Raw genomic sequence first — 14808 nt, 5'->3', positions numbered from 1 at the left:
ATTTTGGATGATGTTTCATTGTGAGAAGGAGCTTTCTGTTGATGCAACTGTCACTGGAGCTTTTCAGAGTATTCTGAAGGCCATGATATCATTGGGATAAATTTCTGATATTTTGAAATACAAATTTTAGTATGTCTAGAGCTGATATTCTTGCAGAATTATTTTCTAAAAAGATTTAACTCTTCTTACAAAACAGCATCACATAAGTCTGAATTTCGTTTAAAATATAAATTTATATGGTGGCATTTTAATGTTTAATGTCTGAATTTGTTTAGTGTCTGTCTTTTATAAGAGATCACACAAGAAATCAAAAGTGGCATCATGATTTGCGTGTAGTTCAATCAGCTGTTTATGCCGTCCATCACTCTAGGTTGAATTACAAGGAGAATTTAACTTTTTAAATTGCCTTCCTCCTTAATAATTGGTTGATCAAAGCTTCATATGACAATAGTGTTCTTTTCCATCAGATATGACCATCTTTACATTTAATTTGTATTTCTGAGCCTTTAGATATTTGTAATAGTTTTCAAAACCAGGGATTCTAAACTTGTTGAAGAGTTCTGATAACACCTGGTATGCTTTATTGCAATGACCATGTGTACACTTCTATTCTGTAACATTAGGTTGGTGCAAAAGTAATTGTGGTCTAAAAGGTTAAAACTAATTGCAAAAACAAAACAAAACAAAAAAACAACAACCCTGCAATTACTTTTGCACCAACCTAATAACTCACTGCTGTTACTGCCTTAACCCCGGCAGTTCCTGTCCTGGCACTCAGACCTGGGACTTCATACAGAAGCAGGTTCGGCAGAGACAGGCTCCTGGGGCTGAAGAGCCAGTGGCTGTCCACTGTGGTCCAAGCACTGGCCCCACGCAGAGCCCCTCCTGCCTCCCAGGGTCGTTTTCTGCTGCCCCCATTACCACGGGCATCCCAGGCTGTATGTGCGTATGTCATCCTGTGCTCGCATGCATGCTCTATTGTCCCATCAGACATCAAGTTCAAAGACAAAATTACTGAGACTTTCAAAATGTTGACAGCGGAGCATTAAGCTGAGCGCGAGGCCCTTTGGGAGAGGGGCTCTGTGCGACTTCAGAGGCCCCACACCTGTGAAGCCTGCCCTGACTATCGTCCTGGCTAACATTTACGGAACTCCCCATGTGCCAGGCCCTGGTCTGTGAACCCACTTAATCCTCCAACAACCGAGGGAGGTCCTGCTATCAGCCCCATTTTGCAGATGGAGAAACTGAGCATCCTAGAGGCAAAGTAACTTATCTAATAAGTGGCAGTGTCTAGACACCTAGCCTGGCTCCAGTGCCAGGGCTTCTAGCAGCTTAGCTATGTGGTTTCATCCTCATTCTGCACGTGGGTGTTCCAACCACCTGTGACCTTAAGAGTCGTTGGTGTCTCATCTCAGCCCCGTAGAGGCCCAGCCCAGGTTTCTTCCCTGTGGCATGAAGACAGGAAAGTATTCAGGCCTGGGACTCCAACCAGCCTGGTCACAAATTCTGGTTGTCAAGCTTAAGGGGGCTGCAGTGAGGATACCCAAGGAAGATTTTAAACCATACCCTGTGACCTATTAGGAAGTCCTGAAATCAGGTTGGTGGGCCCAGCAGTGGGAAAACACGAAACAGAAAAGGTGTCAGAGTGCTCGTACTTATAGGGAAGAACGGCCGAGACCCAGACATAAAAGACAGACTGAGCCTGTTGTGCAAACACACAGGTACACAATTTATTTTCTCCTTAGTCAGTAGAGCCAGCTGTCCCATCCGCATGGCCCCAGGGTCTTCCATCCATTCTCCACAGAGATGCCTCCATGGAAGACACATCAGTAGCCGGGGAGATGTCCTGGGGTCCCCTAGGTGCAGGCGTGGGGCACCACTTTATGCTATAGAGTTGGGGAGGGGAGCAGAACAGTTAAAAGTGGCAGAGCCCAAGGGCTGTTTCTGATGGTAGCACAAACAATCACTGCTCTCATCCCAAACACTCCTGGAGACCTACTAAGTGCCAAGCCTGGGACAGACAACTCCAGGCTCACCCAGGGTTGCTGGGTCACTCCAGCAGCCTGATTTATTTCTCGTGTGCCCCCCCCCCTGAGACTCAGCACTCTATGAGATCATAAAATGTCTCCTGAAATTCCAGGATTTCCAGCTCGGAGCCCAGGCCTGGGCGCACAGGATGTGCTCAGAGGTGTTTTCCCAGTAGCGGGCTGGAGGGGGAACTGCACAGGGCAGAGAGTGGTGGGAACACAGAAGAGCTGAACATCAAGACCGCTTTCTGGACCTTACTTGATGCCAGAGGCATTACAATGTTGGATCCAATGAGCAATACACGCTCTCTGAAAGCCGGTCTCTTTCACGCTATACTGTCCAGGCACCACGCCCAACACCTTCCGTCCATCTCGGTTTCACGGGAGCAAGCCTGGACAGTAGCAGACCCCACAGCAACCTCCCTCTGCTCCCTGGAGCTGCCCTTGTCATAACTGCAGCAAATGGATCCGATTTGCAAGATAAGAGGCCTCACAGGAAGAGAGAACGGGCAGGTGGGTTTATCACATTCCTACCTGCCGCCTGTATCTAGTAGGAGCCCAAGTGTGCGTAACCCTCCATGCTCAGGAACACCCAAGCCTGGTCACCCACCCCATGCACTTACAGTATGGAAGTATAAAAACCCACACGGAAGTCACGGGAGTCACGCAGGGCAAACACTCTCACTCAAGATGAGGGCTCAGGGGTCCCCAAGCTTCCGAAGCAGCAGTGCATCGCCACACCTCTCCCTGCCAGGGCCCCTGGGCTTGAGGCTTCGCTATTTAAGGAATGCTCCCTCTGCTTCATCGGGATGGTGAAACCCTGGGTGTCCCCACCTCAGTGTGCTGCAGCAGGGGCCTGGAGAGCTGGGGTCTGCTACACCACGTCACATCAAGGTCAAATGAGGGTCGTCACACATCCAGACAGGGGAGATCTCTCAGACATGCATAGAACAGCACATGAGTGCACAGTGCTATCCCAATCATAGAAGACAGACCAGCTGTGACGATGCATCTGTTCTCATGTGCACAGTGCTGGTGGCTGGCCAGTAGTGCACCAAAGGTCAAAACAGATCTAATACTGAAATCTGCCAGACTGGTTGGGAAACAGCCACTGCCCAGGGGCCCTCCCAATGCCCAGGACCCCAAGCCCAATCCAGTAACTAAGGGGTTAAGGCCTGGCCAAGCAGGGGTGGGGGAGTGGGGGGGTAGGACCCTGCTTCTGGGTCAAGGCCAGCCAGTATCCCAGGAGGTTCCCCTGTTAACCAGAACTTACTATCATCCCATTCACAGCTGTGTAGAAAAACACCTGGAGGGGAGGAGATGCAGGAAGGTGTGAATAGTAAAAACTTCCCGAGAGGGGTAGAGATTGGGGGTTGGGCAGAGCATGAAGGAGAATGTTCACGGTTTCTGTTCCTCCAAACTGTCATATTTAAATATTTTACAAGAAAATGCATTTTTCTTCAAAGAGAAGGGTATTTGCACCAGCAGGGCGCAGGTCCACCGGCTCCCTCCCTCACCCTGTGTTTCCAAACCTCCTCGCCTTTGCAAAAACAGGGCTTCCTTCTCTGCTAAGGAGTTTGTGACTGCCCTTCTGGGCCCAGCTGAAATGCCCGTTCCTCTGTCAGGTCCTTCCAGAAGCCCACCTTCCATGGAGAAGTAACTGCTTCCCACATGGCATCTGTCCACGGAGGGCAGCCCCTGCCAGGATGCTATACCCCAGCAGTCTAGGGACCAGCGTCTGTCCATCTGATTAGAGCTTGAGACCAGGGGCTTCTCGCTGTCCTTATGCCCCGTGGTGCCCAGCTCAGGGCCTGGCCCCTGGTGGTGCCGGAATCCGGATCACCAGGGTCACGGTTCATCTCCACCCCCCCCCAACGCCCCAGCACCAGCATGGAGCCTGGAGGCGCTGGCCACACGGGAACGTGCACTGAGCGAAGAAGTGAGGGACACAGGCACGAGTGAGCAAGTGAAGGACAGGAATCTCCCAAGGCCAGGGCTTTCGGGCCCAGTGGGGACCCGGAGGGAGCGTGTGTGGGCACGGGGAGAGGGGCTGCAATGGCCTGGGGGCCTCACCCGTGTCCATGACCTGCAGGCGGAAGTGGGACAGCATCACCACCACGTTCAGGTTCTCCAGCTCCTTGGCCAGGATGAGCCCATAGGTCTTCAGGCCTGCGAGCTCCACCTCCAGCCTCTGCTGCTGGCTCTGGAAGGAACACCAAGCTGTGCAGGGCCGCCAGGCCTCCGTGGGGAGCCGCACATTCGCGTGAATGAGTGAATGAATGAATGAACACATAAAGAAGTGAATAAATAAGTAAATATGTAGAAGAAAATAAGTAAATGAATAAATACATATATAAGTACAAGAACAAAGTAGGCAAATAAGTACAAGTAAATAAAGTAAATAAATGATTAAATAGGCAAATAAGGAAATAAGTCAACAAAGTCAACCATTAAAGAGCGTCTTGCAGCTGCTCCTGCGAGGAACCCAGGAACATGCCCGATCTCTCCTCCCCGGTCCAGGAAGCAGCCTCTGACGGCTATAGTCCTACTGCTTTGAGCTGGGCCCTTTACAAGGCTCAGTGTCTCCCTCACCAACGTGTCCCTGCCTCATTTTAGAGGCCTGGGAAGCGAGGTTTGGAGAGGGGAGACGCGGTCCACAGCTGGGCCTGATTTCCCAGCTGGCCCTCCTCAGGATGTCATCTGCAGGGCTCCAAACAGAAATCAGGCCAGGCCAGGGACAGTGTGGGGCAGTGCCAGGGTGAGGGCTGTGTGTGGAGGGGATGGGCTCCTGAGGGACTTCTGGCCACTGAGAAAGGATGCTGTATGCCAGGCCTCGACCCTCTCCCATTCCTGGGAAGTGGGCATAGCTGTCTTCCTCTAAAGACCTTATTTAAGTGGAACATGCAATCTTCATCCCTTGTTTTCTGACGCCAGACGGGTGGGGACCCTGAGCTGAGCAGTGGACACTTCCCCCGCAGGGTCTCACCTGAAACTCAGCCAGCTGCCTCTGCAGGGCCATCTGCTTTGCTTGAGCTCTTTCTAGAGTCTTCCTCAGCTCTCTGAGCTCATATTCCTTGACTGGGAGGAAAGACAGCAGAAAGCCATCATTTTCTGTTCTTTTCCATCAAGAAAACCTCCCCTTCCCTTTGAACTGAACCTCAGGCAGGCAGCAGCTGGGACCCCACTATGTGCGGGTCATTCTCCAAATCCGCTTTAATAGAGTTTCTTTCTTTCTCTGCTAATATAAAGGACATCTATCCCTAGAAAAAAATGTGGCAGGCACAGAAAGGAATAAAAACCACAAAATCTCCTCTTGCCTCCTAGAGAAAACCATCGTAAATATTAGCGTGGATTTACATATGCATAATTTTACATAGTTGAGATCGTTGGGAAGTTGTGAAGAACACGGGTCTCAGAACCAATGGCCTGGGTTTAAATCTTAGCTTGGCCACTCGCCAGCTGTGCAAACATGGGCAGGTTACTTAACCTCTCCATGCTGCACTTGCCTCCTCTTTAAAAGGAGGTGATACTGTTACTGACCTTATAGTACTTTTATGAGAAGTAAAAGAGGCAATCGGTATAAACTGCTTCGACCTGAGCCTGGCTTGTTGGAGGCCCTCACTGATTTCCCATCTGATTATTACTTCTACGTATTGTTATTCTCCTAGATGGCGCCCTTTCTTTTGTTGTTCTACTCAATCTTACAACCTACTATGGAGGTAGTTGTGACCAGCATTGTAACATCCTAGGTCACCAGAGTTACCAGAGAGCTGCTGAGCCTGACCACTCACTTTTCAGAAGTTTGAAGATAAACTCTTGCAAGAAACACAAGTCAAGTGAAGCAAAGGTCTTCTCTGGGATCAGAGCTCCGAGTGGTGGGAGATCAGGACGCTCGGCTTCCTCCTCTGAGTCCCCCTGTTTCAAATTCCGACCTTCCTCTTCCTCCAGAGATCCCAGATGTTTCAAGCACTGGGCAGAATCTTTTTCAAATTCCCCTAAAAAGCAAAGAAAATCCCACAGGAAAGGTCACCTCCAGGAGCAAAAACAAGTGGCTCCTCCAGGCGTGGCCCTCTGATCAGATGTGGGCAAGCCAGTCCTTGTGCTGGGTCCCCAGGCTGCGGGCCAGGCAGACATACACGCAGAGTGCACTGAGACCGAGGCTGGATGGAGGGCAGCAGGGGAAGCTTCCTGGAGGAGGCGGTCCTTTTTTTTCTAACAAGTTTATTGAGACCTAATTCATACGCCATACAATTCGCTCATTTAAAGTGTACAATTCAAATTTTAGTTCTCAGTATATTCAGATATGTGAAACCATTACTACAGTCAGTTTTAGAACACATTCCTCACTCTAACAAGAAACCCAGTACCCTTTAGCCATCACCCCCTGACCCCCCATCCCCTCCGCCAGACCTAGGAAACCACTAATCTGCTTTCTGTCAGTATAGATTTTCCTGTTCTGGATATTTTGTGTACATGGTATCATACAATATGTGGTCCTTTGTGACTTTTTTTTAAACTTTCCATGTTTACGAGGTTCATCTAGGTTGTAGCATGTCAGTACTTCATTGATTTTCATGGCTGAATAATATTCCATTGAATGGAGAGACCACATTTTGTTTCTCCTTTAGCAGTTGATGGGCGTTTGAGTTGTTCCCACTTTGGGGCTATTATGAAGAGTGCTAATAGGCACATACATAATGTTGTGTGAGCACACATTTTCCGTTCTCTTGGGTACACATGGAGTAGACTTGCTGGGTCATACGGTATCTCTACGTTTAACCTTTTGAGGAACGGCCAGACTGTTTTCCACAGTGGCTGCACCATTCAACACTCCCACCGGCAGTGAGTCAGGGCTACGATTCCTCCACGTCCTCACCAACACTTACTATTATGCATGTTTTCGATAGGCTTTTGAAGGAGGAAGAGGAGTGAGACTGGTGCACAGAAGTGGGAAGGCCTTTGCAGGAGAAGGCCAGCTTGAGGGGAGACACAAAGGAAATCACAGAGCAGGGAGCCATGGGAAGCACGGAGGTTTGCGATTCCTGGAAGGGAAGGTGGGAGGGACAGAGTTGCTGACACAGCACCACCCCAGGCTCGGAATAACAACAGTGGACACGGAGCTCAAGCTGGCATGGTTAGAGGCTGTCACAGGATGAAGTCATTTAACACCTGCGACAGCACCATGAGGGCATGAGAGCTATTATCGTCCCCATTTTTGCACTTGAGGAAACGTGGGTGATGGGTGGAGAGTTGGCCCAAGGTATTAAAGGTAGTAAGTGGTGGAGCAGGGACTCACACTCAGGCCCTTCACGGTGACAGGGCACAGTCCACCGTGGTGGACATGCCTGACGGCCTTTTGAGGACAGGAGACACCAAGTGTTCAAACGCTGGGAACTCGTGTGGAGACAGAGCACACGGTGGGTGCCCAGGAACAGGCAGAGACTGCCAAGGGTACCGGGTTTCTCTCCGCGGTGCTGAAGACGTTCCAAACTTCATTGCAGTCATGGGTGCACATGTCTATGACTATCCTAAAACCCGCTGTCAGGGGTGAGTTTTATGGCATGTGAATCAGATTTCAACAACACTGGGATCCTGCTCCCCCATCTACTCTGTGCTTTGGTTTTGCTGAGAGGAAACACAGAGGCCCAGGGATGGGACAGCTCAGGCTCTTCTCGGGCAGCGACAGTAGGGGCAGGTGACCCCTGCACTCACTCCTGCCTGGGGAAGCCCCTGCTGAGTGAGAGCTGAGCCCTGAAGGGTGCAAGGCCAACACTCCCTCCCGTCAGGACCAGGCCTCAGACACTTGAAACTCCCACCGAACTCCGGCCGCAATAAAAGCAGAAATGGAAGCGTTCTCAAGAGCCCCACGGCCCAAGTAAAATGTAGGTGGTGTAGAGGGACGATGAAGGGAGGTCAATCCACGCCTCTTTTCTTTTAAGTGACGGCAGAGGCCCTCAGAGCTACCTGGCACTAGCCACACACATCCACAGCTTCACGGTCCCGGCACACGATTTTATAGATTTTTGAAATGAGCTTTAATCTCTCCAGCGGCTCATTTGCACGGCATAACTCCAGGCATCGGAGCTCATGTTATACTCAATTGCAGGTAATGAGATGCATTTTTATCTCCATTTGCCGTTATTCACCATCAACAAGATGGTGAATAACGGCAGTTTCTTTCCTTTCAAACACCAGACTGACCGTGTGCCTCCTCCACATCTGTACATTCCTTCATCAAGTGTTTGAGTAGATTCTGTGTGTCTGTGTGCACATACACACAGCGTGTGTGCTGCAGGGTGGTGGTGACAATAACGGGATAATTGCAAAAGGAAAGGGAGCCTCAGGAGCCCCAGGAGGCCGCCACCACGTCTGGGATCACGGAAGACTTCCCGGGGGCGGTGATGTCCTGCAGGGGCCAGGCCTGCAAAGGCCCTGAAGCACATCATCCCAGGAGCCTGCGAGGCAGGCAGTTTCATCCTCACTTTACAGATGGGGCAGTGGGAGCACAGAGAGGTTAGGTAACTGGACCCAGGCCACTCAGCAAGCATGGTGCAGAGTAGGGGCTTAGTCAGATCTGTTTCTGTTTTAACAACATGAAAGAATAGGCGGAACAACAACAACAAAAAAGGTGTCACCCGTTAGGCCAGCACCTGACATAACTGTTCCCATTCTTGGGGATCTTTGCTCGTCCCAGAGCACAGCCGGGACCTTATGTAGTTGTGCTCAGTGTACTCTGTGGGTGGCATTTCATTTGAATGCAAGACATTTTAATGCGAAGATGCTGTATTAATATGTATACTTCAGGTTCTGGGGAGACGAAGTTCAGTCTCATTCTTTCTTTGTTTCTAGCACCTGGCTCAGGGCCTGGGGAGGAGCAAGTGCTCAGTTACTCGTTGAATATATTCATTCATTCATTCATTCATTCAACACATGCTCACTGAGTGCCTACTCTGCGTGCCTGGCATGGCTCTGGGCCCAGGGGTTACTACAGTAAATAAAATGGGGGGAAAAATCCCAAACACAAGGTACTTACATTCTGGTAGGAGATAATAAACAATAATATAAATGAGCAAACGAAAGAGGCAGACAGAAAATGATGGAATGATGGAGCCAAATAAAGCAGAGACAGGAAGATGGGCAGGGGGCAGGAGGTGTGCAATGGTTCACAGAGTGAGCAGGGCGACCTCCCAGGGAAAGTGACAGTTTTAAGCAAGACCTGGGTGAAGGGGGGGGCGAGTGCCATAGTGACAGACACAGAGCACTGCGGGCCGAGAGTACCCGGAGGTGGGCACTGCCACCAAGCTGTGGGGATGCTTAGGAGGCAGGGCGCTGGAGCAAAGTGAGCAAAAGCTCCAGGGGGACCCGAGGCCCCCGGGGGGATGGGAGGGGCACAGCAGCTGGGTCTTGCTCATTACCGGTCCCTGGAAGAACCACCCACCTGGCATTGAATGCAAATAAGGAGGTGGTTATGGGCTGCGGGTGGAGTGTAGGTCTGCCTTTGCCGCGTGGCATCACAGAGCAGAGCGGGTGGTTACCTGTGAGGGTCTGCAGGTGCTGCTTCCCCAGCAGATGTTCTTTCTTGTTGTGCAGAGAACTGAAGAACTGCCTGCACGTCCGACAGTACAAGTCCTTGTTTCCAGGCACCTGTGGACAGGAAGGCTATCGGAGCAGGGAGGGGCCTGTTAGGAGGCCTCCTCGCTGAGAAGGGCGTCTGTAGGCCGGGCAGACCCTGCAAGTACCTTTCCCACCCGAGAAATCACTTGCCGAGAATTTCAAATCATCCCAAGACCGCTGTCAACGGGTGGGAGAGCAAGTGCTAGGTAGTGGCAAAGAGGGAACCCCAGGGAGGATTTGAGGATTGGCAGTGTTGTTTGAGTGAGCCCACAACCAATTCTGGGTTTTGCTTCTTTTTCAAAGAGTTTGCCTTGAAATTTTAGATCAAAATGAACTCTACGACTAAATAACAAAGATGTGTCATTTTGCCCAGATACATATGCACTGACCCCTAGGTGCTTGTGTACCCGTGGAGTATTTCTGCACGCTGCACTAGAAATGGGTCAGAGGGGCGCAGTGGGAGGCAGAGGTGGGGAGGGGGTGCGAGGGACCCGGGGCTCTGGCCTGTGAGCAGCACCCTCCTCTCGTTGTGCAACTTTATGCACTGTTTGCGGTTTTTTGTTTTTGTTTTTTTTACTGTGCACATATATTATTTTTTGAACAAAAAACCTAGTTAATTAAGAAACATATATAGTTATATGCATGCATTCAGAGATGTAAAACCTCCCTAAACTCTGACAAGAGATGGTTCCTGACAGACTTGATTTCTGCCCCACGGGAGAGCCAGCCAGGAAGTGACCACTGGCTCAGGACACACGCTGCCACTCAGGAATCCCCTCCCTTATCAGACAGGAGCTCCTTCGGCCCAGAGACGTGCCCTGACCGGAAGAAGTGGCTGTGCGGTTTCTTCCACACCCTCTGAGACTGGGCTCTGCCTCTCCCGGAGTGAGCAGACGTGCCTGCTGCCATGAAGGAGAGCCAGGGACCCTGGGAGTTCCAGAGAGAGGCTGGGGAGGCTGGGCAGAGAGGGATGCTGGAGAGAGAGGTCTGCATCAGGAGGGCTTCCTGGAGGGGAGAGAGGTCTGCACTGCCAGGGCCTCCAAGAAAGGGCCTCAAAATGCCCACCAAGGCTGTGCCAAGACTTTGCAGAGAACACCCAAACTGCATGTACACATCAACAAAAAGGTGTGTTCCCTCACGTTGGCTTTATAGAAATTTTAGTATGTCATTATACGTGTAAGGACATGTATAACGTCTTCCTTATTGTAAGGACACCACGGCTGCATAATCTGTCCTCCCCACCCCCCCGCACCCCCCCCCACCCCCGGAACCTCAGGATTTTTAGTCACATCCTCAAAGAATCCCGCTTTGCCATATAAGGTAATATCCACAGGTTCCAGAAAGTAGAACCTCGGTGTCTTTCCGGGGGAACATTTTTCAGCCTGCCACACCAAAAGAGAGTGATTGTTTTAAAATGTCTGTTTCACTCCCAAAATACTTACATCAATTGCTAGGAAGTCAAGGCCCTTGCTTTCAGATTCTCTTCCTGGTGTACCTGTTCCTGACGGAGAAAGAAATAGCATCATTTAAAAAAGCGTTTGTCTCAGGAAAGGGCTCAGCCTTATTTTGGGAGGGGGTGGGGGGTCAATTCGAGGGTCAGAAGTGCCTTCTGAGGTTGGAAACATTTATCTCGAGAGGTCTCCATGCTTCCTGTTAGTGTTTGATTTCAGCTGCTCAGTTTCCATTGAGGTCTGAGAATCCCTATAAACTAAGGAAACACCAGGTGCCTCTGACTTAACACCTGGCCAGGTATGGAATGAAGATTAGAAAGAAGGAAAGAATGAAAACAGTTCATTTTGTATTAGCATGGCAGATTCTAGGTGATATTTTAAAAATTGTTTATCATAATTATACTATTTTTATGTAGTAAATGTTAAAAAGTTACTATTTTAAAAATAAGGCAGTAACACATCTTATTTGTTTCAAAAAACCAAACTGTTGGAGTGACCTTTCTTTGTAACATGCCAGTGTTTCATATGAGGACAATGTACAAACAATCACAAAAATGAGGAGAAGGCTGCAGGACTCCAGTATGACTGCGGGTTAAGCAAGATGATGTGTTCTTTGCCAAGTCTGATAAGTGGCAGTTTTAGGGAGAAAAATACGAGCAGGGAATGACAGCTGCTCTCAGGGGTCCCTTGGCCAGAGGTCTCCAGGCACAGCTTGCTTAGCTCTGACGTTTATGATGAGACCAGAAGCTTTGCATCTATGCTCGGTGGGTTGAGTGTAGCTGCTAATACATGTTAGAGCAATGGTTTTCCAACTATTTTTGAGACAGGTTAGTTAGCATGGTGTTAGGGAGCCTGGGAAGCCCCTGGTGGAATAAACAAAGGCAGCCATATCCTGAAACTCCGGGTTCTGAAATGAGTCATTCACTCCAGGACAAAAATGCAATTGCCTTCTGAGGTTAATAAGTTATCTCGGAAATCCCTTTAGGCCAGACAAACAGAGCAGATCTGATAAATTCCATTAGAAGTTGCCCGCTCCCTTCCCCAAGCAGCAAGGGAAGATATAAGAATAAGAGCTTTTTGCCTGAGCCAGTGGGCATGCCATTTTTGGGTACCCTCTCTTGTAAGAGAGCTGTACTTTCACTTTAATAAAAATCTTTACTCTTCTATCTCTCCTTCCGAGTCCGTGTTCTCATTCTTCAGGTACGTGAGACCAAGATCTCTGGGCACCAGACACCAGAACCCTATATCATTTGGGGGACTGGATCCCTATATCATTTTTATCTCTGCATGTGCTTGATTGAAAACAAATGTTAGGTGAACACCAGTAAGTACAATGGACCAGAGTGGAGAGGCATGTAGACTAACTTGGCCCTCTGCTTGTTTTTGTAAATAAAGTTTTATTGGCACAAGCCACACCCATTGTTTGCATAATGTCTATAGCTGCTTTCCTGCTACAACCATAGAGTTCAATGGTTTCAACAGAGATGACATGGCCCACAAAGTCTATGGTATTTACTATCCAGCCCTTTACAGAAGTTTGCCAATCCCTGCTCTGGCTGTGCTGGGGTGGGGGCTGGAGGAGACTATGCCCCAGAGCAAAGGGAGGGGGTACCAACTGTAAACACTTGCTGGAGTCTTGCTGTGTGCCAGGCACTGAGTGCCAAACTCCCTGCAGCTTAACTCGCTTGATCTGCACCAAGCCCTGTGCAGACGGACCTATTCAGCCCCATATTTCACGTGAGGAAACGGAAGCACACAGTGCTTTAGTGATTTGTGCCGGGTCGCAGAGCCAGCGTGTGGCACAGCCAGCATCTGAACCCAGGCATTGGATGCTCAGTGTGTTAACCCCTGAAACATGTAGTGTGCCTCTGGCCAGGCAAAGCCAGGGCCTGAAGTAGGATGCCGTTGGCATGTGGGGACAATGAATGCTGCAGAGACTTTGCTCGCCACCATAATCCGAGCACTGGCAGCCCCTTGGATGACCAGTGGCATTAGCAGTACCAGGGCCATGCTGGAAATGCAGACCCTGGACTTTCTGGAGCAGAACCTTCATGTTAACAAGACTCCCGCTGATCTGGGGGCACATTTGAGTCTGAGAAGCGCTGCATTCCAAAACAGCAGGCTCCATTCCCTTTTCAAAGGACTAAAATGTAATCACTGGCCCAGCACTACCAGATTGTTCTGTGACCCTCCCGAGTAGGAGGTGTGGATGGAAAAGGGGCCACAGGTTAAACCTGATAAGCTCAGGAGACTGAACATAACCACATAAGACGGTCTGAACATAAAAAGTCCTAACTGAGGTGGGCCATGGCAGGAAGTCACATCCTGGGCCTGCAGCTTCCTTGACAAAGGTCAGTCTTTACCTTAAGTGAGCCTGTCTGCTGTCTTTGTGCATCTAGGAGAACAGGCCCTTGGAATGTCAGTGCTCCCCTTGTCCTGACCAGAGCAGGAAACTACAGAATCCCTCCTTGTTGTTCTTGTCCCCTGATTCCCACCTCCCTGCGCTGTGAACAGTGAACTATTAACTATCCTGCACCCACCTATGTAGAGGCAGTACCTGCTCTCCAATTTACTTTTATCCAGTCCCGGAGATTTCCCTGCTTTGCTGTCTCCCACCCCCTTGATCTACAATCAGTGGATTTCATGTAACCCTCCTCCTTTGATTCTACATACAAAATAAGCTGCAATTGCCATTTTGCAGAGAATTTTCTCAATCCGTTGAGACTTTGCTTCCTGGCAATTGACACTTTGGCTCAAATAGACTCTTACAAGCTTTTTCTCAGCTGGGTGTTTTTTCATCGACATCAGTTGGTGTAGCCAGCAGGGTTCCAAAGAAGGCCTCCCAGGTCCACCCAGTGGACCCAGATTCGGTGCTAGGCACCAGCAGGGGCCCTTTGAGCCCTACTGGCTCCCCGCTTCTCATCAGGTGAACTTGGGTGAGTTATCTCCTGGAAATCCGGACCTTCCACTCACCTATGGTAAAGGGTCTGACTTTCTTTGAGCTATTCTTAGAAAATCCTCAAGGTGGTGGTAAAAGGATAGGAGTTGAGATGGGTGACTGGTTTTAATTTTGTTTTTTCAATTGGTATTGCTTACTGCGAGTCTGAACAAACTTGCTGGATAAATGAGTCTGAACTCATTCAGCTCCAAAGATAAGGGGCATTTACTCCCTCCAGCTCGAATTTCGGTATTCTTAGGTGACTAAGAATCTATGTGGAGGTGTTTGAGGGCACTCCTCAAAACATGCAGTGGCCCCATAGGGAATTCCAAAACAACTGTAAATAATTGACTCGTCCGGGGACGCACACAGAAAGGCTGGTTACCTAGCGGTCCGAGGCCTAGTGGTTGTACTAGACAGCTGGGGGGAGAAACCGAGGCACGTAAGAGGGTTGAGGTGACTTGGGAGGTGACCGCCCCTTGGAGCTCAACCCATAAGCAGCACACTTCAACCCACCGCACAATATCCCTAGAAATTTGTTCAGACTCTGCAGACACCTAAAGAAAACTAAAACTAACATGGGAAATCATGCCTCTAAGGTTGATAAAATAAACCCCAAGAACCCCAACCCCTCGTTAATATGTCTGCAGGCTACATGCACAATTCATATGGAACCCCAACTTGTAAGTACCTACAGAAATGGGAACATTTAACAAAAAATGATATCAGCTTGAAATGGCCAAAGAAGGGGAGTTTTGACACTTCCAACTTGATGGGA

General features: G+C 49.5%; 1 protein-coding gene across 15 annotated transcripts in view; it reads right to left on the bottom strand.

Annotated features, from left to right (window-relative positions):
- Positions 1–1705: 1705 nt before the first annotated feature.
- Positions 1706–14808, bottom strand: part of LOC109456121 (high mobility group protein 20A-like) — a 28701-nt gene continuing 15598 nt past the window's right edge. For 3 of the 15 annotated variants that reach the window (XM_088792982.1, XM_088792993.1, XM_088792998.1), the window contains exons 6-11: positions 11084–11142; positions 9563–9686; positions 6914–7069; positions 5819–6022; positions 5014–5105; positions 1706–4266 (exon numbers count right to left, since the gene is read on the bottom strand). In XM_088792982.1, the coding sequence (XP_088649108.1) occupies positions 3883–4266; positions 5014–5105; positions 5819–6022; positions 6914–7069; positions 9563–9686; positions 11084–11142 (1019 nt within the window). In that variant the 3' untranslated portion in view covers positions 1706–3882. The remainder of the gene's footprint in view (positions 4267–5013; positions 5106–5818; positions 6023–6913; positions 7070–9562; positions 9687–11083; positions 11143–14808) is intronic. The other 12 variants (XM_074321093.2, XM_074321098.2, XR_016019225.1 and 9 more) reach the window with 11 other exon arrangements.

This window comes from Rhinolophus sinicus, chromosome 1 (assembly GCF_057876585.1).
Source record: "Rhinolophus sinicus isolate RSI-liver-muscle chromosome 1, RSI-T2T, whole genome shotgun sequence".
In the NCBI taxonomy this organism is placed as follows: Eukaryota; Metazoa; Chordata; class Mammalia; order Chiroptera; family Rhinolophidae; genus Rhinolophus; species Rhinolophus sinicus.
The sequence above is the reverse complement of the archived record's forward strand: the minus strand, read 5'-3'. Positions and strand labels throughout refer to the sequence as shown.